Source organism: Styela clava, chromosome 10, assembly GCF_964204865.1.
Source record: "Styela clava chromosome 10, kaStyClav1.hap1.2, whole genome shotgun sequence".
Taxonomy (NCBI): Eukaryota; Metazoa; Chordata; class Ascidiacea; order Stolidobranchia; family Styelidae; genus Styela; species Styela clava.
The window spans coordinates 10082027-10108895 of NC_135259.1; the positions used below are offsets into that span (position 1 = coordinate 10082027).

The following is a 26869-nucleotide window of genomic DNA, read 5'->3' on the forward strand; positions in this document are numbered from 1 at the left end:
ATCGTCGAAGCAAAATGGGACAACTAGTGAATTTATACGGCTTTCTCGCGCAGCGGGACATGACGTTCGTTCGAATTATTGGTCTCGTTTTCATGGTTTGTGAACCGTCGAAGGAGATGTCTCGTTTTCTATGAATAATGGGAAGTCGCCGCGGGGCTAAAGCGACCAAGCGCTGAGAGACCCTGCTTGTTCGAAGACAATTCAGAGTAGGACGCAGCCGAGAGCAGAGCAGCTAGCGTGGTGTATTAATAATATTAGTATGCATATAGTACCGTTATATATTAGGGTTCAATCGACACAACCATAAATGTACGGTACAAAGCACCGCACTGAAGGACTCAAAAGGTTACGAGTCAGAAACTGTTTCTAGGTTGGCATGCCGCATTTTTATTCAACATAAAGCAATTACGGTGAATGATGAATTAATTTACATTTCATCATATAATATTAAATATATTAGTTGAAGTAATATACTCGGACTTCTGAATCTGATTTTCTTGTTTGATTTCAACAAATTACGCCAGTGCATGAGAGGTTTTGTGCGAACTGATTCCTCGAGTTCGGTGAAGTCCTAGCTGCGAAGTGGAGGCAGCGAATATTGAGGACGTCATGGAAAGTGGAGAATACGACGGGGGAGCTAATGAGGTATTGTATATATTAATTCTTTACTGACAAAATTATGTTTTTATGTAAGAAATTCAGAAATTTTTTTACAAAACCCCTGCCACTAATGCAAAAATGTGAGATTGAAAAAAACACTCTTGCCTAGTTTTTAAATAACAAATTAGCAATTATCCAGTTGGGGTTAGGATTGATTTGAAAATTTGAAATCCCAGCCCAATCTCAGAATCTGCATTCCTAATCCACACCCTAGAGTTCTGGATAATTACAAATTTCTGAATTTTCTTATTTTGGGCATTAGCGGGGGTGTTTTTCTGGCAGGGACTTTGTATGGTTATCATCGCATTTCACATATATACCATTGGCATGATATGATATATAATACTGCTAAATTGATAACAAGTGAACTGAGCACTTTTCAAATAGATACATACAACTATAAAGAGAAACTATTGTGATCACCACAATTTTTTTCTAAATGTCTGAATGTCTAATTTAATAGGAGGGTATGTATGTATGTGAATTATAAAAATTAACAAAATGAGGGTGAAATATCGCACACAATACTGCAATAGGACTCGAAATAATTATAAAAAATTGAAGCATTTTAGCGACTTCTCCTATCTTCAAATACTGAAGAATTTAAATTGATTAGTCCATTAATTGTGGAGTAATTAATTAAAAGTAATTTTTACAACAATAATAACAACCCTTCAAACCCCAACTAGAACAACAATTTTACTGAATGATCGATCTAAAGATCACTTTGTGTTCCAAAAATTCTGATAATGATGTATTTAAATTTTATAATATTTTTTTCACATTTTTGTATATCAGTCATAATATGTTTTATCCAAATTTTTTAGAAAGTTTTGAAATTGAAAAAAAGTTACTACCCAGTAACCCAGTCTCATATATTGGATTATATTTAGCTTAAATATAATATCTAATAACAAATAATAAAAATTGATTTGCTAATATGTCTTCAAATAAGATCAACGTTGATGCACATAGGAATGATTCGAAGAACCTGGTTCAAAACATCTATTCAATTCATTATCCAGTTGTGTTAAATTAAGTTTTTTATGTCATTGTCAAATGTTTAATTCCTTAGACATTTAAATCTTGTGTGTGTGCCTGCTTGATAACCAGGTTTGGTTCCCCCCCAAGTGAAATTTGTCTTCAATTTTATTGTTTTTAACTTTGCTTGTTATTTTTTTACTGGAGGAAGAAAATAAACGAAAATAAAATATTGGGGTATGTTGAAACATACTATTTCTTATATATCTGAAGGTGGCTGTTTGCTTGCCTGGAGCCTTGTTCTGGGCGAAGGTGTATTAGAATAATAATATATCAGTTTATCGATCTATTCAGATATGAACATTTATTCATTTATTATAATTTAGGTGATGGGTATTGGCATATCCTGTATAAAAGGTGTAATACATTAGTAAAACAAGAAACTAACTTGTAAAATGTATGTAAAACATTATTGTGGTAACTTGATATATTAAAAGCTTAGAGCTTAGATCAAAATGTTGTAGCCTAATAGACATTTTTAATAACTTATAAAGTATTAAATATTACTCTTCATTATTTAGCATTATCCAGATTCATGGAAGGGTATGGCGAACCCACCACAAGAAATTCCAAAATCATCCGAAATACACTTGCCACCCTTTTATAATACTGTATCTACGGCACCAGGACAGATCTCCGGTAAAACAACATACCCGCAAGAACAGGATATACCCAATCCCCCTCAAGGTAATATTTTAGATAGGAATTAATAGTAGTATATTAGTTACCTAGTTCTTACTTGGGTTATAATTTTTAAAGAAATGGTTTGTGAATTCTTAATTAATTACTGGTGATTACAACAAGCGTTTTGCCCATATAATTTTTATTTTTTATTTTCATGCAAGGCTTTGAGTCTCTACCTAAAGCATATAAAGAAAACTGATTGCAAAACTATACAGTGACTTAGGCATTATACCTGTTAAAAAGTGTGAACCTGTCTGTATATGTATGTTTAATAATAGGCACTTTGTTTTCATATCAGGATTTTTGTTATTTATTTTCAATATTTTTGCCTTGATTACAGTAAGCTTTCGACTAGAATATTTCATTTTGGGTTGGCTTCCCTGATCTTGGTTATGTTTTTATTTTAGTTTGAGTAAACTGTCACATACTAAGTGGGTAGCATGAGATAGACAAATAAGTATATATTTATGGTACTTCATTTAAATTTTGTATTTGATTATATCTTATATTTGATAATTTCAAATTGAAAAAATAGTTTTTCTTTTATAAGTTACCGGTAGATTAAGGAAAGTTGGTGTTATCATGTCACATGTATTATGCATGCTATGCCACAAAGATTATGAAATTTATTCCAAATGTAAAAAAAAAAATTACGGTACTTGTTTATGATTAATAATTATTCTGAATTATAGTGTTCCTATGAAAATTCTTTATATGTATTGGACTGTGGGAGATACGGTAATCAGTTCATAATATATATACACATAATTTACTGAAAAGCATAATTTGTGGCTGGGCGTGTCTATATTCAATACATTTTTGTAATTCATTTAGTAAAGTTCTGAATTTTTAGTAAGATTCTTAACTTAGACTCTTGAATTGGATAAACTAAAGATTTATGGCAATTTTTTATTATTATTATATGTTATTAGTCATTTTGTTACTAGTCTTACTCTTGAAATAGTTATAAAATACGAAAGCCTATTTGTTTATGAAATTTTAGAAGTCATTTTCATACTTATGTTGTGAATCAAAAAATCATGTATTAACTCTACTATAGGTAATATTATTGCCAATTTTGTCAATATTAGCAGTAAGTCTCCCACCCTTGCCTTGTTCAAACAGCTTTTTTCTTTGCTTTTAGTTGCCTTTCCCAAATTTGCCAATCTCATGAATAATTGATGTCAGATTGGTCATCTGACAACTGCTTTGCTACAAATGGGCAGCATCACAGCTTGCTCTTGTTTAAATTACCTTACTATTCAAACTGCCTTTGCTAGATGACCATAAGGGAATATTGATTTTTCTTATTTTCTGAATTAATTTTTCTGGCAGAAAACATCTGTAGTGGTTAACTTCAGGCAGCTATTATTAATATAGTTTACTGACTTTTCTTTTTTCAATTTTCATAATTTTCTTCACAATTTTTATTAGAATAATATAAACTATTCTGTACCTAATCCACCTGTTTAAAGCTGTGCTTGTATTTTTAGAAAATTGTATAAATATAATTAGCACAAAAATTGATTCAATTTAAACCATAAGATGTAGCCTTCATCATAGTAATTCTTTATCAAAATTTAATATTATTTAATACATCTGTATGAATCTGATACCGGTTGAAATACATCGTTTCATTTTTCAGCTCGATACATGTGACATTTCGAATAATACATTTCATATTTAAAAACGAGATTTCGAATTTATTTGGTTGGTTATTATTTGGCAATTATCAGATTCCCCAATTAATTTTCAGTCTTTTTCACCATGCCATCTTAAAATCAATTTTGCATGATGATCAACAGTTGAGTCAATAATTGACCCATGGATAAATGTGAAAGTTATTTACGTTACGGTATTGAATTTCTGGCTGGCAATTTTGTAATGTAGAAATAAGTGTAGTTGGATATATTAGAAGGGCTTTTTTATGTAATTCGGTTATTGTATTCCATATTGAATGCTGTTAAATTTCAAAATTTGTGTATACTCCATATCGATTTGTATTTTATTTGATTTCGATTTGTTATAACTTCGCTAAATATTAAATTAAGATGTAATTTTTCCCTCATTTTTTTATTATTATTTTAACTTCTAGTTTAAATAAGCAATTATAAATTCATTATGTCATAACTGAGTAAGGACTACATTAATGAATGACTCCTGGTGTTTCAATATAAATATATTAATACTGATTTTATAATATTGAAAAACATTGATATTTAAGTGTAAAGTTTTTTCGAGTTCAGTTTGAAATTTATAATCGGATGTTCGGAATAATATTGAACAATTAATATTTGACAGTCTCGGAATGTGTATTTGTGATTGGAATATTGATTAATTAATCCTTTTTAATACACAATAAGCAATAGATTACAAGATAAACTCTTCAGACAAATTATTGAAGCCATTTTTTCTCCAGACATGAGTGAATATTCGATTCAGTTTTTTTGTCCTGCACACGCTTTCTTTTTTCACGCCTTATTGCACAAGGTATCACGCTTGATTTGATCCGAACAATTGATTTATTTCTGCTGTGCCCTACTTTCGACAAACCATGATATGGGATTGCACAAGAATACAAAAGGAAATTCCTTGCATTTTTAGATAGATTAACATGACTATCTTGCAAATTCTTGGTGTGAGCTAAATTTTTTAATTATTCAGCTCACCTTGTGAAAATATGCAAACTTTTTGCAAATGAGTTTAATGTATGGAAAAATGAACTCAATGACTTATACAATATCTATAAATATAAATCTATAGTTAAAACAATATGCATACATACTACATCACAGCCTGATACTTGAGTTTATGAAGATATAAATGCATGATCCTGTATGAATAAGTATACATTTAGCATGCTATGCCCAGACTGTATGTTTGATATCCCAAATTTGAATCCTGTTATATCATTGTTCTGTTATGCCATCAACTCATTCAGGGCTTTTGAAAACTACCAGTAGCAGTAGGTATCAGAGATGTTAAAAGTGAATCAAATAATTGAATACAGTCCGTATTTTAGAATACTTTAGAATCGTTTCAATTTAGAAGTTATTAAGAAAAAATATATTCCATACTGGAAAATATAATTCCATATTTATTTCAATATATTAAATTATTCGTTTTTAAACATTCTTGATCGTTTGCTAGGTATACTAGTAAAGTGAAAAGATAGCTGTGATTCCAAACCAATAGCTTCCCAAATCAGAGGATTCTTCTCTCTCTCAGAGAAAACTTCTCTAAATATATGAACAACTTAACAATTATTTTGTATTTTTAATTTCCAGGTCATCAAGCACCTTCTGGACATCAATTCCATGACTCATATCGGTATCATCAACATGCAGCCTCACCTGGACAAATCAGAATGATGCAGAAACCTGGTATTTTTATTACTTTATTCTATTATTGAACACAAAATGAAGCTATAGAACGTTTTACAAAAATTGTTGTTTTGGTTCTTGTTGTTCTGTCAAAATCAATCAGAACTTGACAAGGATAAAAGTTGATAGAATCACTTTTTTTCAAATTTCCTCACCCTACAAGACCTATTATTTTACCTTAAATTGCTGGTTTGAATGGTACATGGGAACACCTTCATATGACGTTCAGCACATATGACTTTCAACACCATTCTGTTAACATTTGACTGAAATTTTATTGACATTTCAGTGGCCATATCAATCATATATTTTTACTATTCATGTATTTGATCATTGCTCTCTTGTGTTTCTTAGTCAGTAATTAAGATTATTTGTAATATTAACCAATCTTTTATATTATGTTATATATATCAGGTGCACATCCGAGTCCTGGTGGCTGGCATGGAAATAATTCACCAGCTGCTCAAAACCCACCATACCTTTCACCAGATCGAAACAGATATGTTGCACGAGCACCATACCCAGGTTATGATACATCTAAACCCTATATTCACATGGGACAGACTGCACAAATCCCATCCCAACAACCAGCCCCCCAACAGGGCCCATGGCCAAGAGCCCCGTATCCTTCTGCCCATCCTGGTTACGAAGACCCCTCACGGTCAAGTCGCTATGGTCAATCAGACATCGCAGGTCCGGTCGTTCCAGCTGGCCTTCAAGCACTTCAGGCAAATAACAATAATGCGACTTTAATGCAACATCAACACACTCCAATGCTTGTCCCTAACCCACATTACAATCAAAACCGAGCACAGCAAGTAATGTCCTCTCAGCAATCCGCAGGCGTCAAAAATACAGATTTACAGAAACAAGATCAGCACACTCCACAAAGACCAGTTTCGGCATGTGCTTCTCAAGAAACAATGTACGCCCCATTGCCAACCAATTCTCCCATGAATTACTACCCCTCGCATTCCCCACACTCTCAACAGCATCGGAACATTGGTCCCATGCATCATCAAATGGGTCTCAATTCACCCAGCGTATCCCCTTATCCAAGTAATCCTTTGACACCAGGGCCGACAACAAAAACTAAAACAAGAGGGAACAAATCCTACCAGTGTCCAAAATGTGTAAAGGTCAGTTTGAAACGTTCTATTTAACTTTTCTTTGCTGCCATAATCTCACACCTTTTTGTGTCATCACTTATCATGTCTAACAATATTTTATTTATCAGTTGTCCTTCATATATGAAAAGATTCTTTGCTTATAAATTGTTTTGTTTTGTTAATTCACACTTGCAGTCATTTTTACAGAGTTTTTATCTTACTTTAGGTATTTAGAAGAGGAGATCACTTGAAGCGTCATCTTTTGTCAGTTCATGATCATGAACATCCGTATCAATGTGGAGAATGTGGGAAAGGTTTTGCATCAGTTCCCACATTATCAAAACATACCAAATCTTTGCATATCGGTGTTTTAACGAAAGGTTTAATGTGTTTACGGTAAGTTAACATTATTTTTTCTCTCTTCCAAGCAGTAATGTAAGGACATGTTATTATGAAAGGACGCTCTCCAATACAGGATTGTGAATCAAATTTATCACACACTGCCACGATGATATCATTCAGCTCTATAAGAGTTTGAAACTTGATCTCATAAAAGTTTATTCTTTACATTATCACTAAGAGAAAAACGATATATTTCCAACATATTTTTGTAGATGTCAGCTAACATTTCCCACAATTCAAGAAATGGAAACCCATTCCAACTCTCTTCACATTCAAGAAGATGAACAATACATGCAGAATATCAATACAAGCAGCAAACAACACCACTGTAGCTTTTGCACCAAATCTTTTTCTTCTGCTATCAACTTGAAACGGCACATGCAGCTATTACACAGGTATATACAAAGCTTTATTGTCTAAAACAAATAATGAGTTCTAAGAACCTCTAACGAAGGGTTTCCCAAACTGGGGTCTGGCGGGCTCTGATGACTGCACAGAGGGTCCGCAACGATATGAAAAGAGTCTGATCGATCTTTAATGATTGATTTCAATCGAAAAGCCATTGCATTTATTTACCAATATGATGTCAAAATACGGGTCGAGAATTACCGTAGAGTCGGACCTACAAGTTTGCTCCGAGAATTGATAAACTGTTCAGTGAAAAGCAATCTCATCCATCACAGTAATGTTGTATGTGTTGTAAATGAAACATTATCCTTCTTTGTTGGTTAGGACTTAGGACAGAGACAGAAAATTGATACGACATAGGATGTGGGTGCATCAAAACTATGCTGCCCAAAAATATAATATAATACTTTATAATACTCTATAATACTTTCAAAATATATTTCAATAACATTTAGACAGTATATTTACTATGGTATGGTCAGGCTACACTTTAATTGGAATTTTACTACCAGCAGTGAGAATTCATGGCTGGCCTAGTTTCAATTATTAGTTTGTGCCACAAAATAGGTAGACAAAGAAAAACAGTCATTCATTATGTCTGCCAATGAGTCATAATGTTTTTGTGAGAGAGTGAATAATTCAACAAAATATAAAACATAAAAAAATGGGTCCAGTTCAGGCTGATGTCTGAAAATGGTGTAGGATTTTGTAAAACAGTGTTCTCCTGCAATATTTTTTTTTAACTTTTTCGTTATTTTCAAATGTCCAGTTGAAGTAATATATACTGTACTATGATTGATGTGTGCTTGGAAAATTTAAAAAACTGGATGAGCATTACTATTATAATAATGATTGTGATGCTTCCTTGTTGTGTAAATCTATAGGGAACATTAAAACTGATGACTTCATAACTTAATTATGTGAAAGTCTCATTTTGTATTTGGGAAAGCCCTTTATTTAAATGTTACTGAGTCACATAGGGATGTAAAGTTGAATCAAATCTGAAGTATTAATGAGTCTGACATTTCACTGACACTGATTTGTAACCTTGGCTGTTCTTTGTTTGTTTCCCTATCAAGAATTGTTATAAACATGTTGTTTGTTATTTATATTTTAATGCCTCATCAACATAAATTTAATAAATTCAAAATTTTTTAATCATTTCATTCTAATCGAAAAATTTTATTTTGCATAATTTCTTAATGAAAAGACTGATTTGGTAAATTCATCATTTTAGCAATAATTCGGTTTCGTTTAGGAAAATTCCATTTTGGGTTTTCCATGTCTGACATAAAAATCATTCAACCCCTAATAATGTAAAATATAAAATCATTAATAACAGCGTTTAACTAAACTAATTCACATCATTTAATTTGAATTTTATGAATTACAATGAATTGAAATTACCCATTTTAGAACATATTTTATATTCTGTATTAGAATATATTATTTCGAAATGCATTCTTATTAGTATAACATTTAGTTTTGGCCAGGGGGGCTGGTTGGAACTCCCACCTTTTTGAAATGTAAAAAAGCATTTTTCTGTATCAAACATAGCAATTTTTTTGCCTAAAAAGCTTTTTGGACCCTCAATACTCTTGGAAACTCATATTTTCTGACTGCTAGCTATACCGGTTTAACTTGGCAAATAGGATTTTTAGAACCCCCCATCCTGTTTGATAATTCGTGGCTACGCCTCTAGTTTTGGTTATCTCAGATTTTTCATTCATTAAGATGAACCCAATTTTACTTGCAGTCCCAGTCATTTTTCATAATGTATTTGCTTCATAAGCTATTAATAATGTAAACAATTTGGGCAGTTTGTCCCACGCATTCGTTCATGACCTGAAGTCATTAATTCCAATTAAATTATTCATGCTCTAGAAATAAAGATGATGCACGAGTGTTTTGTCGTGAATGTGGAAAAGGTTTTAGCAAACCGGAAACATTACGAAAACATGTTGATAAAATTCATAATGGGAATGTGAGCGCAATTCCACCATTCGATGAAACGGAAGATCCAGAAACTTCAAGTCAAGCTCATAGTTCAGAATCTGAAAGCAGAGGTCCATCAGCAGGTAAAATACCCTAATTTACATTATTTTTGTTTCTTTGCCATACCAGTTTGGGCGCTCCAGAAGTATGTGTACCAATATGGAGGTAACTAATTTTGTTCGCTTATTTTTTTACATCAAGTTTGTAAAGGAACGGAGGAATCCTATGGGCAGGGTATATATAATCACTTTTCTAACACAAACAGTCCCCGACTTCGTAATAGAACTAAGATAGGGAAAATCGGAATAAAATTATGCCCCAACCCCAACCTGGTACACATACTACGGGAGTACCCCAGTTTGCGCATTTACTCTGACAGAAACGCTTTTGTATTTTAACAGAAATTTAGTTTAAGGTATTTTCCTCAATTCATTATATTATGAAAAATTATTAGTAAAAGTACTATCAGCTTCAATTGCCAATACTTAAACTTTTAGTCACAATCACATATCAAGTCACAATAATACAGTATCATTATATTCATACTGCTTTGCTTTGCTGCAGAAAAGTAGGTGATACAGTTATTCCTGGCCATTTTGAGGAATACTTAAATATTTTTATGCTTTTCATTGGTTTTGAGAATTCATTACTTTTATTATCGCAGATACTGATGAAAGTTCATTGTCTTCAACACCAAGCATGCTTTGGGGGGGAAGTTACCCAACCCCGCCCGCACCACAAAATCGAGGACCTGTCAATCAAGGAATGCCCCAACCAGGAATATCCTCTGGTCCATCCACTGGACTTCCAAATCCTGGATACCATCAACCTTTACCAGATCAAGCACCACCAAGCGTACCAGATCAAAATACCAATCCTCCATTTTTACCAACCCAATCTGACCAAGCTTTACCAAACAAACAACCAATATCTAATTCTCTTGTTAAGTCTCTTACAATGAACGATCCCCAACAAATTTCAAGCAACCATCAAACGCTACAGACTGTTTCAATTGCATCTCAACAACAAGCGTCAACTCAGATGATTGATTCTACATTAATGCAACATGAAATCACTCAACCTAACTCTGTTTCTGAAGCTCTTTCAATGGCTATGAAAGCCCTTTCAGACTTTGACTATGAAACTGGATTTGAAATGTACAGCAGTATCCAGCCTGACCCCCCTCAATCTAACCCTCAAGTAATACAACAAACTGCTGCCAATGTACGACACAGTCAAAGTAATGTTTCGATACCTAGAAACGGTATCAGTGGAACGATTAATAGTCCAAAACCTACAGATGCTAGCAATAATATTAATACTTATGATTACCCTTTCCGTGGAAATCATTTTTTAATGACAATGCCCCCTCCTTCCGCCTCGATGAACGCGGGCCGCCTCCACCCTCAGCCCATAATGGCTGGGTCGCAGGAGGCCCCGCAGTTATCGCAGCTTCTTCAGGAGGGTGGGGGCGGGGTTAGAAGCCCCATTGTCATAAATAACAATAATAATTCAAACACAAAAGAAATTGAAAATTTTGTCGAAACGAAAAAGAGTCAACGGAGACAAAGGAAGCGTAGAGAGTTAAACAACGAGAATGATTTCATGGATTACGAGAAATCACAAAACGATAATTTTCAGGAAGATAAAGTGGATTTGAGCTGCAATTTATGTAACATTGAGTACGAGGTAGGAATATTTTTATTTCGATTCAAATTTCATATAAATGTATATCAACTGCAGGCCCTTTCTCCTTCGTATGCGGCTGTTGACGGTCCACAAGGATGCTTGAACTATGTAGTATTTAACTGATGAATAAGGATAAAATAATATTTTTCCACGACATAGCAAGTGTATTTATGGGCTTTCATTATTTCATTGTATGACTTCTTCAGACAAAACAAGATGCTATTGCAAATATAGGGATCATAATAGTTGTTGGGTAGGGTGTCAATTAGATTAAACAACCAAGATGTGACGGGTAAAAATTGTTCCATTCCTATATTTTTTAAATTTTATGACAATAACTCAACCAAACAATTAATATGATCTTTATCTTAGCAGTTATATCTTGTTTCTTCTGATGAAGTCGATGTTCAGTTTTCCCAGACTTTATTTAAATAAAATGAGTTTCACCAGATATATTAATTTTCAATATATCTATTCGTTTTTAGAGAATATTGTTACTATTTCCATAAAAATATGAGCATGTTGAGCTACTGATCATTCCGAAATCAAAAATTATCTTATTCCCGATCAGATGCTGCTCTTCCTGGGCCTGTTTAGAGCGAAAGTACTGAAGTATTTTAATCTATTAAACATTATTTTCAGAGCATCGACAGCCTTATGGTTCATATTGAGGGAGTTCATTTGAAAAATAATCCCCACGAATGCAGCATCTGTCAGAAACACTTCGCACAAACTGGTAATGTGAAGAGACATATACGATTTGTTCATCTGAAAGAAAGACCTTTTAGATGCAATGATTGTTCAAGTACTTTTGATCGGTTAGTATTCGTTTTATTTATTTTTCAACGCTACGGGTGGCTCTGTACACTTCTCATTGCTATGGACCAGAGGTGTGTAACATTTTTTTGTCGGCGGACCATATAACCAACTGGGTCGCAGAAAAAATTTAGTTTTTATATGTACACAACGAATTAAAAAATTCCTACAATGAAAAGGCTGTCGCTTAGCCTTGCAGTAATAAAGACACCGGGCAAAACGACGAAAGATTCAACGCGGCGTCAAGAGCATGAAACGTTATGTATTTTACCAATGTTGATCGCCTTTTTAAAACAAACTGGCTGGTTAGGATTTTATTCTTGATGGGTTAGTGTTGACGAGGACTAATCTGAGTGTTGCTAGTTTTGATAAGGGCCACACTAAATGGCTTGGCGGGCCGGATTGTGGCCCTGGGCCACCTGTTGCACACCCCAGGTCAGTTAAAATACTGTTATATGTAAGTGATATCCACGGAAAAGCTTCCAAAATATGCTGTGAGAGAATTTTCTCATACTTCAGAATCTTGAAAAATGGCTCTGCATTAGCAGCCATGGCTAGGTAGATATCTACTGTAGTTCAGAAGTATCCACCTCACCCAGGGGATATCAGATTGAATAGGCAATGCCGAACGAGAAAAAATTCCAGTTCTCCCTATATCGTTAAATATCAATGGCTGCTTTAAACAGGTTTATTTCGGAGCACAAGGTCTGAAAAAGCGTTGTATATTCTTAGACCACCAGTTTGAGAGCCATTGATCCATGAAATCCCCAAATCCAAAGTTCAAATGATGATTTTTAAATTTTTTCGAATATCCGTTTCCATAGTAATACCCAATTTTTTATATCCATATACACAGGCTTTGTTATCTCCAGCGTCATATGAGAACCCATCTTCAACCATCGGATGAAAATCAAGAATTCAACCCGCTGAAACCATGTAACTGCCCTGAATGCGGGAAACGTTGCTTAACTGCTCATCATTTACGAGGCCACATGCAGCGCAAGCACTTTGCCAAAAACAAACAAAATTATACTCAGTTCATATTGAAGTATGGACACTTGGAGTCGATTGGATCGGGTCCTGGTGCTCTCGTCAATTCTAAAAAAGGCAAAGGGAGGCAAAAGAAAGCAAACAAGTTTAGTAACTCGACAAATGTTGTTGCTTTTGGACAGTCACATAATATACAAGGTATGTTTTTTTTTCCACCCATCTTGCAGTGTGCCATATATGACTAAGCGTAGCATTTGGTCAACCATAATGGCGTATAGAATTTTTGGAGAGGACGCGAAGCTAATTAAAAATTATGAGTCAAGTCAAAGGTTATTCAAGGAATTTCATATTTGGTTATTTATATTAGTTATTTATAAAACAAACCATCTTAATAGTCAAGATTTATCTTTATTAGGTTTGATTAAACAAAACGTCCTATATTTTCACTTCCATTGTTCAACACTACATGATTACATGGATGGATTCATTTTTCAACATTTAAGGATTATTTATAATGTAAATGCATCAGCTACGATTGTGATTAAATGATTCGTTTTTCAGATACACCACAAAAATCTTCAGTTTTTATGCCGTATTCTTCAACTGCCAACTCAAACACACTGTCCAATGTTCAAGTACAACAACAATATAATGGTTTGAATCATACCTCTGATATTGCAATACAAGTAAGTCTCAGCTGAATTATTTTCAAATGTTTTGTCTGGTTAAAAGTTAGATTGCGGTGATGAGATAAAACAAAAGATATAAATCTTATATACTAACTTCTATAAGGTGTCTGAGCATTTGAATAAAATACTAAGTATGGCATTACGGTATTCTCATTTCAAATTATTAGGATAGGCTTTTCATATTTATTGACAAATGTAAAGAGCAACTTCAAACAGAAAATTTTCATGTATTTGTATATTATTATAATTAAACAATTACCTAGTTACTGAAAATCAATGTCAATCATAAATCAAGTGGTCCTATGCCACGTAAGGTCGCGAAACATGGCGGAGAATGTCTGGTCCAAAAAGTCAGTCCGTTTGTTTGTTTACTGATCTATACACGGAATGATAAACGTAAAATTTTTGCATTACTGAAAAACTGATGTTAATTAAATATTCTCAAAGATCCAGATTCCTAATTAACCAAAGATTCTAAATTAACCAATGATAATGTGACCTCGTTAATTAGAGTTTGTACTGTAAAATCATTTCAGCTTGATATTAGTAAGCTGGTTGCCCAAATGAAATGCCAAACATCAGGACAAATGTAATAAAAAAACATTGAGTTTATTCTATATTATTGTAAATTTCAGGTCTATATATTTAGTTTTAAGTCATTTTTAGTGTAAATATTATTCTTTTCTTATCAAAAGTTTGTTTAAATATGTTTTGGATAGTTGTGTATGAAAATTTATGATTTGTAATAAATACAGTAAATTGCAATATTAGTGAAATGCAAGAAATTAATATGTAAATGGCATTTGAAATTTAAAAAAATAAAGAAAACTTTATTCGTTTGTTAAATTACATCACAATATATGTCACAAACTACATCTATCTAAAAATATGCTTTTAAGTATATATTATCAAAATACATCAAAAACTGTTTGCGTCCCTTGGCACAATTCCCAAAATACAACGCGGCCCTTGAAACCCCACAAGTTTGACACCCCTGCTCTAAAACATTTCCCAAGGAAAATTTGAGCTTATGATAAGTTTAAATTGAATTTTTGTCATTTCAGGGTGTCTGTCAATCATCTTCTACACCTACCAACTTACCTTTGCAGCCCAATTTCAATTATTACAATCAGCAAGTTGTAAGCCAACCAAATACAGAAAATACCGGAAGCATTCAATCTTTTGAACATGAATCATACAACGCTAATAATCAAATGCAGAATATTGAAACCTACTTTAGCAATATGTCACAACCGTCAATTGAAAATATACACATTGAAAAATCAAATCCTGATGAAGCCCAGAAACGTAACAAAGAAAGGAAATGTGTCAAGAAGTGCCTGCCCTTTCGCTGTCAACACTGCCGACTGCGTTCATTTGCCAGCCTAGCCATGCTCCGAAGTCACATGTCAGTTGTACATAACGCATATCTCAAGAGACAAGTTTGTCTCTCCTGTGGTCTGAGCTTCCACAAACGAGCTCATTTGAAATCGCACATGATACAAGCACACCAATCTGACATTGCCGGAACGAAAAAGCAGAAAAAGATTACTTCAGAAGAAAAACATGAGAAAACAACGGTTCCTATGTTGGAGTACGCTCCGTCACCTTCATATCCTATTCAACTGCATAACTTGAGTAACCCAACTTTGACGTCTTATTACGCTCCAAACCAACAGATATACTATGGATACGATCCATTATCTCCTGCTATGGTTCCGTCACCAAATATGCAATCTGCATATAATACCAATACTCTTCAGTCTACCACACATATTTCATTGGTTCAAACATAATCAAAGATGTTAGAAATAAGAAAATCTTGAAAAATAAAAGTTGACTGCCTATTGCGCTATTATTTTGCATTTGTGTCCATCATAGGCCCAATATGATGTTTATGTTTAATTAATCAGTTTCTTTTACCCTTGTCCTTCAGTGTATATTATGATGTCATAATTTGATCATTCCTGCCAATAAACGATCAAGTGTGTTTGTACTTTTATCCAAATGATCAAACTGTCATTTGTACTTGTTTGTAGTGTTTTTTATTTGTATATAGTTTAACTGTTGTGACGAAGTAGTGTTTTCTGACTGTAGTACTATTTGCACAACGTAATATTTCAACCTTCAAATGTGAGTTTTTTCAATGTATCATGTTATGCTATTATGTACCTTTTTATTGTCAACAACCCTGGTAAATTTTGTTACTGTGAAGATGCAAATTTCTTCATTGTTTGAAAATTTCAAACCAGTGTTTGGGAAAAAGCTCCTCAACTCCGAGTAGCGATTCTCGAAACTAAGTGAGCCGGGTTCAACTCCGACACTGGCGTTTTGTTTCTATGAAAATACCACTCCAACTAGGACATATGATGGCATTCCGAATTTTTTTAATAAAAAAGGGAATCGGCCTTTTCAAATTGTATTTAAATCTAGCTTTAAAGTAAAAAAAAATTTATCATCCACACCAGGTTAGGAAAGATTTTGAAATGACATCCGACTGTGGGTCGTAAGCGAAAAATTCAAAAACATGGGTGTATGTAGTAAGTCTACTTTTTAAACTGTTAAGAACGTCTAATATACTTGATGACTTCTAAGATTCTGAAAATTTTTTGACTTCCATTAACATCATTTAAAATATGAAATTCAAACTGCAATGAATTCAAATTCTCGACTCCGAGCAGTTTGAAATTCAAACTTGGACTAGACAGCCATGAACTGACCATATTGAATTAAATCAAAAGCTGCTTGTATTCTCATTTTATCAAAACTAATGATGAAATTCATATTTTTTTTTTGAAATCGTTTTTATATATCGAATTCGCTCTAGTATGATGTTCCGAAGAGTAGTCATAACCAGTTATAGACCGTGAGGCAAGAGCACTCTAATCATAAAAAGCAAGTGAAGAAATTCTTTATGGTGCAATGTTTACCTAAACATCAACAATCATTCCCACTGCTGTTTATCTATATTAATCATACCATCTGTTGATCAACGAAAATTCATCTCATTACGGTTTTTATTACACATATTTCTGTACTTACTTTTTCAGCTTTTTAACCAGTATTTCATATAATACTAATCTTGTGCTATTTTTGACCATTTTATTCTTCAGAAGCAATTTTTTTGCACATATTGCCAACCAACTTTTTTTTGACAATTCTCTGTAAGCAAGTACTTCATTAACAATATAATACACAAGTCGTTATTTTTGCTAGAATTAATTTTTTGATTTTGATAATTCTGTGGTGCTTTTTATGTAAATGAAGTTGTATATGATGAACAGTATTTATACGGAACACTAAATTGATGATAATTTAAATTTGGTATCATCTGCAACAGTGGTTCTCAAACTTTTTAAGCCGCTTCCTCTTTTTAGAATTTGTCAAGTCTCGCTCCCCACCTCAAAAATAACTGATAGTAAGGTGAAAGTATGTTTTATTCAAAAAACACGTTGAAAATATGTGTACATAATGAAGAAATGTAAACAATAAAGAAATATGAATGTCCAAAATAAGGCGGGCAAGATCAAATCTAACAAATATTTTTATTTTTAATTAGCTTCACGCCCCCTAAAAACATTGTCTACGCCCCCTTTGTGGGGCACACCCCACCGTTTGATAACCACTGATCTATAAGTTGCGTGATAATATTTAAGTGTGTCGATCTTGAAAATTAGAAAAAAAAATTTACTAAGTTGAATGAAAATTTATGGATTGAAAATGAGAATTTATAGGCGCCTTTCATAAAAATTTTACATTGAAAAAAGAAGCCTGTAAAGTGTAAGCCTTTTTAATCAAAATTTTTTTATTCTGTATATAATTTTTAACATAATAACCATGTCTTAATGTAAAAAAACTAACCCAAGTGTTTTTATTTTTACTCTGATCTTCCTGACAAGGATTTTTTATCAGAAAAACTAATCATGACATTTTTGTAGATATAAAAACAATAAGGGTAATTTTAGTTACATACAGTAGTTGGCAGTGTATTCACACTATTTCTTCGTCCAATTAGTGCCAAAGAGTGGAACTCTCTTGTTATTGAAAAAAATTGTTTTTTGCAGCATTTCAAGATTTCCTCAATAATTTTGAATTGATTTAGTGTTTGAAATGTATTGTCTTGAATAGTTTACATTAACCGAATCAACTGTTCTGGCATATCAGTGTTGACTAGAAATTATACCTTTATCAGTATCAATTAGGACCGAACAAACATACATTTAATTTGAATGATAGTATTCGTACATGGTGTTACTCTCAGATCTTAATTCCTGTAACTGTTTTGTTCAGTCCTTCGATTTTATGGTAATAAATATTGCATTTGTCGTAAAAGTCTTTGAGGCTGGTTTGATTTATTGCTGTCAAGGCGATGTGAACATAGGCACTACTTGCCAATTAAAGAACTGTATAGGCTTTACATGGTTGATATGTGTGGCGTCTACAAACCATGATAGAGGCTGTATACTAATGTCTTGCTTGCCTCTTCAACTCCTGGGAACAAAATACTTGGCTGGACTTTTAACTTGTTTAATGTCATAAATTGGAAACACTGATCAGTTGCAGCTTTCTTGACCATCAAGGTTATGCATCTAATGAAGGTAATCGGTTACCTATTTCCATATGATTAAGTAGTCTTCTCACTTTCCTCCCCCCAGGGATGAATATAAAAATCCTAACAGGTATACTTATGTTCCAGTACTATGGTTGTGTTGTTATATGGGTGCTCCAGAAGTGCGTTTACTAATGTGGAGGTAACTAATTTTGTTTGCCTACTTCACATCAAGTTGGGTAAAGGGACTGAAAACCTATGGGCAGGGGGGGTACATTCACTTGGCTAACACAAACAGTCCCCGAACTCGTAATAGAACTAAAATAAGTAAAATCGGAATAAACGGTGGCCGAACCTGGTACACACACTCCTGCAGTAAGTACCGATATATTTGTCGAACCGGAAGGAGCAAAGCTTTTTTCATCTGGAGAACAATTACTCAATTGCAGACAGTTTGTATTATTTGTGAAGTTTTGAACAAAATTTCCTTCCAACTGGGGAAAGAAATATTATCAGGCAATTTACGAACAGACAAAACCGTTGAATTCGAAACAAACATCTCATACTTGAGAACAAAAAAACAAATACAAAAATATTGGCATTCGAGTAATCGATGGTCTCAATTCTTCATATTAGACTCGTTTAAACTTAACGAAATATTTTATTTATTCATTGTTGCATTAGGAATATCTTTTAAATCACTGTTTGTTGTTTCTTTTGTTGGATTTCCCCCAATTCTTTTCCAAACGTTAATATTATCAACAGGCTTATGAACAATTTCTTCTTCTCTAAAAAACCATTTGAATACTTTTACAATACCTAAATCAACCCTACCACTTCTCATTTTCGTCATATCATGCAAAAAATTAAACTTTCGATAAACAGAAGTTTGATGGAACCATGCGCATCTTATAAACAAGTTTTTTGGTTGGCAAACAGAAAAGTGTAATTTTCGTAAAATCATGATTTATCAGTATCGTGCCACTTCTCTTCTTCAATCCTAAACTGTGTACTTGGCTTCGAAGTTTCTTTCATCAATTCGTGCAACTGTACAATATGTCCACTATTGAAATCCGATTCCAACACGTTTTCTGATATATTTTCCCCTATATTTGGATTAAGCTCTTTTCCTTGTGACAGATTTTGACTAAGTTGTAACTCAAGTGTGTTTGCGTATTCTCTCCACTGTTCCAAAAAAGGCAACACAAATTCTGGTTTGGCCGTCTTGTGTTGTTTAAATTCCTGTTTGCAATATTGATCCCCAACAGCCTTCAAATCAGGCGGCAACAGTTGATGCAGTTTCAAAATACGCTTGTAGAGAGATCTCACTGTTCTTACATGAGACATAGATGCTCAATTATAAGATTACATAAAACCTATGATCTACTAAAATTTATTTCAGCAACAATCAGTCTTGAAAAGAATCTGAAATTCAGTGTTAAAAGTTTTAGCTAAGGCTGCCATTCACTGATTTATTTGACGAGGTATCTCATTGGGTAATCAGATAACTTTCACAAAGGAAGAGTCAAAATCGAATATTATCTTAGGTTAGTTGTTTAAAAATGACAGATTATTTAACTCAAGTTTTTTTTTTTTAATATGTGTTAATACAAGAAAGTTCAACACATTACACATCACCATCCAATATAATCCCCAACATCATTGTATGTTCCATTAATTCAGCATCAGTATCATCCAATTTTTTCAAATACATATTATCCAGTTATTGGGTCTCGTGTAGTTTCATACCTAATGTACTTCTAGTGGGCGTAGCATAACATATGTCAATTTGATATGTCAATCCTAACCCCCATCTGATTACGCCATCCAAAAATTAAATCGCTACGACATCACAATCACGTCTTAGAGCTTGCCAAATATACGCACGATCGACCGAAATGGCATTGGCGTCAGCGATAAAGAACTGACTGACGTTATCGATCTCTCTATTGGAATCGTTGCGACGAGAAAACGAGAGAAATAACTGTTCGATTTCGGGTGCTCGTTTGCGCGTCTTGGATGGCAGTTCGTATAGTTTGAAGGGCTCTATTACATCACTGTGGCGTCGTAATGACGTAATTTTTGAATGATTTAGTCAGGTTGGGGTTAGGATTGATACGTGAAAAAATTGTCATTCTACGCCCACTAGAAGTATGCTAGGTAAGAAACTACATGAGACCCCAGTTGTTTAATATTATCAAATATTTAAGATAATATAGTCAAAAATGTACAATAGTTACATAAAACAAAAATGGCAATTAGCAAATGAATAATTCACACTATTAGTAATAAATTAAGTTAAAACAATCTTATCTTACATCTATCAGTAGGCCTACTTAGGGCTGATGTAGGCTACTTATGTCAAAAACATTGGCATAATATTTTTAATTTATTAACATAATTGTTATCATTCCTATGGGTTTCCAAATTAAGTCTGTGTTTCAACCCCCTTTTCCTTGAAATATAACATACCTTAAGTGGTTTTATACTGCGGCAGTATTGCGGTAGTTCAAAGAGCTTTAAACGCTGCACAACCCCGGCATGTTGCAACTTGCAAGATCACAAAATGGCTTGAGACCAGAAAAGCTGCTGCAACCTTTGATCCCTTTAAAGGTCCTTACCATTTCACACCTTTATGTTAGTCGTTGATTTATGAAAGAATGAAATCACATGTGATTTTTTTTGCGTTTATGTTTTCCGTGCTTAAGAATTCATACATTTAATACTACAAAATAAAATTTAATTTTCATCTTTCGAACCAGCGAACCTAACACTACCAGAAAAGTGGCGCTGGGACTCCATCCTCTGACTATCCAATGACCAGCATGAGAGCACATGGGAGTCGAAGCCTATGATGGGAGTCAGGGATAAACTGATAAAGGCATTGCTCAATGTCTGCATTTGTTCCATATGCGGTAAGTAGATGAGTACCGGTACCGTTGTTTGAAATCGCCAGTGCTCGTAGTAGCCACAATACCGGTAGTGAATTAATATACTATTTTGAAGCATAATACTATTATAATATTATTGTATACCGGTAGCCTACAGCAAGATATAGCCTAGAATTTTTTGGAGCAAAATATTACATCATTTTTAATTATCACAGTAGTCTATTAAACTCAAAATAAATACCGTATCGAATATTTGTATGATGAAATCATCTTGAAATAATTAACAGGACTCTATGGATTATCTGCAAATGTTTGTTTACTTGTTTGTAAATGTAATGCTGTAAGGTCCCAATTTCAGTATTTAATTAAATGTATTTTTATTATTCAATTATGGCAGTATGGAACAATTCACTCTGTGGAACCATAAAAACACACTATTAAATACAAGCGGCCATAGGCTATGTGCCGTATTACCAGTACTAATACTAGAACACAGCTCATAGCTTCAATCATTTATGGTTATGGTTTTTCGTATTCAGATATTTGCATGTATAACGTTACTGATATTTATACAAAGTTTACAGAGGACTCTATCATTTAACAAGGGATTCAATCATCTAAGCCAGTACACAACCAGTTCGTACACTTGACGTTTCTTGTCACACCATACTGCCATACATATGGCAGTATGGTATTGTCCCTTGTACAGACAGGTTTCTTCACTCTAACCTTAACCCTAATTGCTATCGCTTCGTCTTCTAATCTTAAACATTAAAACCGCCACCTTGTCGATATAGACTATCTTATTGTTACGGGACAAAAAATTGTTCGTAATCCTGTAGGATTAACGATCAATATTATGTTCAGCAATGAAAAATGATAATTTAAGCACCACAACACAGCAGTTGTTGCTTGGTGGATGAGCCCGGTTAAATGTTTTCATCCTGGCATTGTTTTTCTGTTTTACTCGTGGCTTTAAAGTCGACAACAATTGACTTCCAAATCCCTGATGAAAAAAATTTGACCCCGGACTTGAGTTTAAGAAAAAATTTTGACTGCAGTTTAAGGCTCTCAAAATTAAATTTGATAAGAAAAACATTGGCGTACGCAAGCCTCCTGTAATACACTGTTAAGAACATTTATTAAACTTGATGCCTTTTGAGTTTCTCAATAAAAATATGGTCATTGAAAAGTATGAAATTGCAACTCCCGATACAGTCTAAACTTCATTTCATCTTCCAAATCCAAGCAGTTTATAAAATCCAACTTCAGTAAATACATGCCAAACTCAGTCAATCGGAAGCCTACTTCAATACCTATATGATCTAATATTGAGGCAAGTGCGCGGGTAAATGATAAAATTATGTTTTTAGAATATATTTGGTAAACAGTAGGTCGTGGCTGGATTACACTAATGCATTCGGCAGTTTAATTTGACATCTGTATGATTACTGATAGCGAAGGCGAAAAAGATATAAGCATGAATTCCTACTGTGCCAGGGAAATGCTTCTTTTTACTGGGAATTCCCATCCAGATCTTGCAAGATCCGTTGCAAACCGGCTTGGTATAAGAATAGGAACGTGTTCGGTTTATCAAAAGTCTAACAAAGAGTCAAGAGTTGAAATTGGAGAATCTGTGAGAGGAAAAGATATTTTTCTGTTGCAAACTGGCAGTCGAGATGTGAACGATGCAATTATGGAGTTGCTGATCATGGCATATGCATGCAAGACATCTTGTGCGCATAGAATTATCGGTGTCGTTCCGTACTTACCATACTCGAAGCAATGTAAAATGCGAAAGAGAGGATCTGTCGTTTCCAAGCTTGTTGCTACACTGTTATGCAAAACTGGTTTGGATCACTTAATTACAATGGATTTGCATCAACGAGAAATTCAAGGATTTTTTGATGTTCCTGTTGACAATTTGAGAGCGTCTCCATTTCTAATCCAATATATTCAAGAAAATATTCCTGATTATAGGAACGCTGTCATAGTGGCTAAAACTCCTGCCTCTGCTCGCAAAGCGCAATCTTTTGCTGAAAGATTAAGATTGGGAATTGCGGTTATTCATGGTGAACCGCAAGAAGCTGACTCGGATCAAGCAGATGGACGCAACTCTCCACCACCATCTCAAAAACAAGACTCCGCTTCGCTCGATTGGAAAAATACAGAAACACCTTTAGCTCATGGATTACAAGAGGAAGAAGATACTGCACCATCATCATCCTCTTACAGCCGAAGACGAAATATTTCAATCGGCCATTTTGAAGGTCTTGAAATACCTATGTTAACAGCCAAAGAGAAACCTCCGATAAATGTCGTCGGCGACGTTGGTGGAAAAATTGCCATCATTGTAGATGACATTATCGACGATGTTGATCCTTTCGTGGCAGCTGCCAACGTGCTCAAAGACCGTGGTGCATATAAGGTATATGTGATGGCATCCCATGGAATACTCTCTTCTGATTCACCAAGAATATTGGAAGGATCCAGCATTGATGAAGTTGTCGTCACTAACACAGTTCCACACGAACTGCAAAAGTTGCAATGCCACAAAATCAAAACTGTTGATATTTCGTTTATTCTTTCTGAAGCAATTCGACGAATTCATCATGGTGAGAGCATGAGTCATCTTTTCCGAAATATCGCCTTGGATGAATGATTTACTTCAACACTGACCAATCACATGAGCCACTCCATTATCTTATATACATTGAATGGCACAAGTTTCAATGCTTCGTAGCATGGGTGGATAGCTTCCTAACTTTTGGTAATGACCACAGGAGACAGCACTGTATAAAACGTCCCTTTGGTACCAATGACTCATCATTTCAGTTACTTGTACAAATTTTTGCATAATATTATCGAATGCTATCATGTAAGAATAATGCACTGACTTTTTGTGTAATAATCTAGAACTGGCACCATTTTTTAAAACAATTTATATCACCTCACTAATATGTAGTATGTCATATTTTCAAAAATGGCCTTTTTTTAATCTTCTGTCATAGACCAGGGGCCATATCATATCATGGTCTGAGTTGCAAAGATGTATCTGTTTTTGGTAGTGTTTATTTCCATTTTTAGGTTTGGCTTTACAAATTTGAAAATTACAAATTCTGATTCTCTCAAAACTCCCAAGATGTGACATAAGCTTTTTAGTTCTACTTTGGTGATATAAGCACATAAAATTAACCGTGGTTATTATGGTTATTACAATATGCTATCTAGCACTGCCCCTACCTTTTTAAAATAGTGGAATCTTCCCAATAATAATTAACTATGGCAGCAATGCTTGTGTAATTTAGTACCATGACATTCTACATAGAATACCCCATAAGTACATCTTACTCCCTTACTTGTCAGTCATTTAATTTCCTTTTCAATTAGTTTTGTTATCTGTAATTGAACACTGTCGTCAGGTTATGTTAAATATGTAAAGTATCGAAAAATAATCATGTAGCATTTGTAATTTTTGTTGTTACGAAGAGTACGCAACTGATCATCTTTGTGAATATCTTAATTCTGCTTTGACCAGTACAAATGAATTTGCATGAGATGGAAACCTACTTTGTGCCTATTTGTACATAGCTAATTTTTGATCATAACTCGGAAACATTTCTTTTACTGCCAATAGTTTCACTTTACAATGAATTATCTGGCTTCTGAGTGCTAAAATTGTGTGTAATATTTTATTTCAGTGCATCATTTGTATAATTTAAAACATGGAATCCACTGCTTAAAACTAGAATAGTTTCATCATGGATGATGATTCGCAAGATTATTCAGGAACGTTTGAAAAAGCTGCTTCTCATTTGCCAACATTAGTTGGAGAATTAGAAGATGTCCATCTATTGTACTTATATTCCCGTTTTAAACAAGCAACAATCGGTCCTTGTAACACAGATAAACCGGGGATATTTGATTTTCAAGGAAGAAAAAAGTGGAATGCGTGGAAAGAACTTGGTAATATGAGTGCTTCACAAGCAAAAGAAGAATACGTGAATAAAATGAAAGCTTGTGATCCAGGTTGGGATGTACATAAGCCAACTAACTCTAGCACATCCATAATGGGACCAGCCGTTAGTCGACCAATCATTGATTGTGATGAAGTCAATCCTAATGAAAGCATTCTTTTTGATATATGCAAGCAAGGAGATGTCGGAAAATTAGCTACTATGGATGAAGACTTATCTGTACGGGACATGGATGAAAGGACGTTATTGCATTGGACGTGTGACCGAGGCCATTTACCTGTTGTAGAATTCCTTCTGAAAAATAATTGTGATGTAAATGCAAAAGACATTGATCATTCCACACCATTACATTATGCATCATCATGTGGTTATATAAAAATTGTTGAAATTCTGTTGAGTCATGGTGCTGATCCAAATGCAAAAGATAAAGATGGTGACACCCCTATTGAATGTGCAGAAACCGACCAAATACGTGAATTATTATTAAAAAGTAAAGCTGTAACATGATTAATGCTAGGTTATGCAACACGCAATGACTTGAACCTAAATTATTGATGTTGTGCCTGGGTTTGTGAAAATATAGCAATTGCATATGCAAAAGTGATCGTAATTAAAGACTGGTATAAGAACAGACAAAATGTAGTTGCAATGGATTATTACTTATCGATTTTAATCGGTAAGTATGTTGATAGGTATTTGTCTGTCTGTTTGTTAGATGCACGCAATATCTCACGAAAGCGAGATTGAATCTGCTCCAGATTTTACATGTGCATTCATCATATGTCGTAACAGAAGCCTATTGATTTTGGATGAATTATGTCGTATAATATGTCGCGAGTTATTAATTAATTAGTGATGGGACACAAGATGTCACTATGGAGTGAGAGCGCTGTTTTGGGGGATCCCCTAACTTTCGATCCATAAGTCTTAGTCTCTGACCGATATTCTCGTTTCTTAAATTGAAAGGTTTTTCAATACAATAACATCCATTGAATTACTGTGAATCTGAGTAAATATTATTAATGCTCAATAAAAATACAGACCAGATTCAGTGTAATTCAATTTGCATAGTTTCGTTTAGAAAAAACAGTGTTGTGGACTGTGTTTGAAGAGTTTAAGACCTCTTGCCTATCACCCACACCCTTGGCAGACAATGCCAAACTAAAAGAAATGTGTAGTACGTAGAGCCTTCTTTGGAGCAGAAATTCGATAAACGGCCTGCCTCATCAGAACTCTATAATGTGCATCCTTGAATATAACAGTCAATTTCAATATCCAAATTGCTAACATGCCCTGCTTGTAGACGCATACAATGGCTTGTTTTCCAGGACCCCAATATAGCAGTCAGCAGCTGAAAATTAACTCAAATATATACCTACTGTGGCTATTGCAATTTTTAAGTTTATATTTTGTACATTGACAATTATATACACTGGGTAGCAGTGTTCACTATTAGCGCACTTTTTTGCGAAAATTGCGAAGCACTTTCGCAACTTTTTGCAGTTCCGATTTTGAAGAGAAATAGCACTTTTTTCCGATTTTGAATGGAATAAAAATTCAAAGTTAACAAATATTTTCGAGTATTA

The 26869-nt window shown here is 34.0% G+C and overlaps 4 protein-coding genes across 4 annotated transcripts; 3 read left to right on the top strand and 1 right to left on the bottom strand.

The window, feature by feature from the left end:
- Positions 1–142: 142 nt before the first annotated feature.
- LOC120337574 (uncharacterized) lies at positions 143–18203 on the top strand. The gene is made up of 12 exons (XM_039405403.2): positions 143–645; positions 2223–2388; positions 5673–5768; positions 6183–6907; positions 7104–7273; positions 7492–7674; positions 9572–9765; positions 10347–11371; positions 12014–12189; positions 13044–13375; positions 13739–13863; positions 14931–18203. Exons 1-12 carry the CDS (start codon positions 610–612, stop codon positions 15660–15662), a joined length of 3960 nt encoding a protein of 1319 aa, XP_039261337.2. The 5' UTR covers positions 143–609; the 3' UTR covers positions 15663–18203.
- Positions 18204–19375: 1172 nt separating this feature from the next.
- On the bottom strand, positions 19376–19762 carry LOC120338110 (succinate dehydrogenase assembly factor 3, mitochondrial-like). Its single transcript, XM_039406046.2, has one exon. The coding sequence runs from the start codon at positions 19760–19762 to the stop codon at positions 19376–19378; it is 387 nt and encodes a 128-aa protein (XP_039261980.1).
- A 1548-nt stretch (positions 19763–21310) lies between these two features.
- On the top strand, positions 21311–26330 carry LOC120337577 (acyl-CoA-binding domain-containing protein 6-like). Its single transcript, XM_039405405.2, has 2 exons — positions 21311–21330; positions 25008–26330. The coding sequence occupies exon 2, from the start codon at positions 25068–25070 to the stop codon at positions 25788–25790; it is 723 nt and encodes a 240-aa protein (XP_039261339.2). The 5' UTR covers positions 21311–21330; positions 25008–25067; the 3' UTR covers positions 25791–26330.
- LOC120337576 (phosphoribosyl pyrophosphate synthase-associated protein 2-like) lies at positions 22680–25007 on the top strand. Its single transcript, XM_039405404.2, has one exon. The coding sequence runs from the start codon at positions 22751–22753 to the stop codon at positions 23966–23968; it is 1218 nt and encodes a 405-aa protein (XP_039261338.1). The 5' UTR covers positions 22680–22750; the 3' UTR covers positions 23969–25007.
- Positions 26331–26869: the final 539 nt, after the last annotated feature.

Coding starts and splice junctions, on each gene's coding strand:
- LOC120337574 (XM_039405403.2), top strand. CDS start 610: ATGGAAAGTGGAGAATACGACGGGGGAGCTAATGAG. Junction 6,908..7,103: donor AGTGTCCAAAATGTGTAAAG/GTCAGTTTGAAA, acceptor ATCTTACTTTAG/GTATTTAGAAGAGGAGATCA. Junction 7,675..9,571: donor CACATGCAGCTATTACACAG/GTATATACAAAG, acceptor TTCATGCTCTAG/AAATAAAGATGATGCACGAG.
- LOC120338110 (XM_039406046.2), bottom strand. CDS start 19,762: ATGTCTCATGTAAGAACAGTGAGATCTCTCTACAAGCGTATTTTGAAA.
- LOC120337576 (XM_039405404.2), top strand. CDS start 22,751: ATGATTACTGATAGCGAAGGCGAAAAAGATATAAGCATGAATTCCTAC.
- LOC120337577 (XM_039405405.2), top strand. CDS start 25,068: ATGGATGATGATTCGCAAGATTATTCAGGAACGTTTGAAAAAGCTGCT.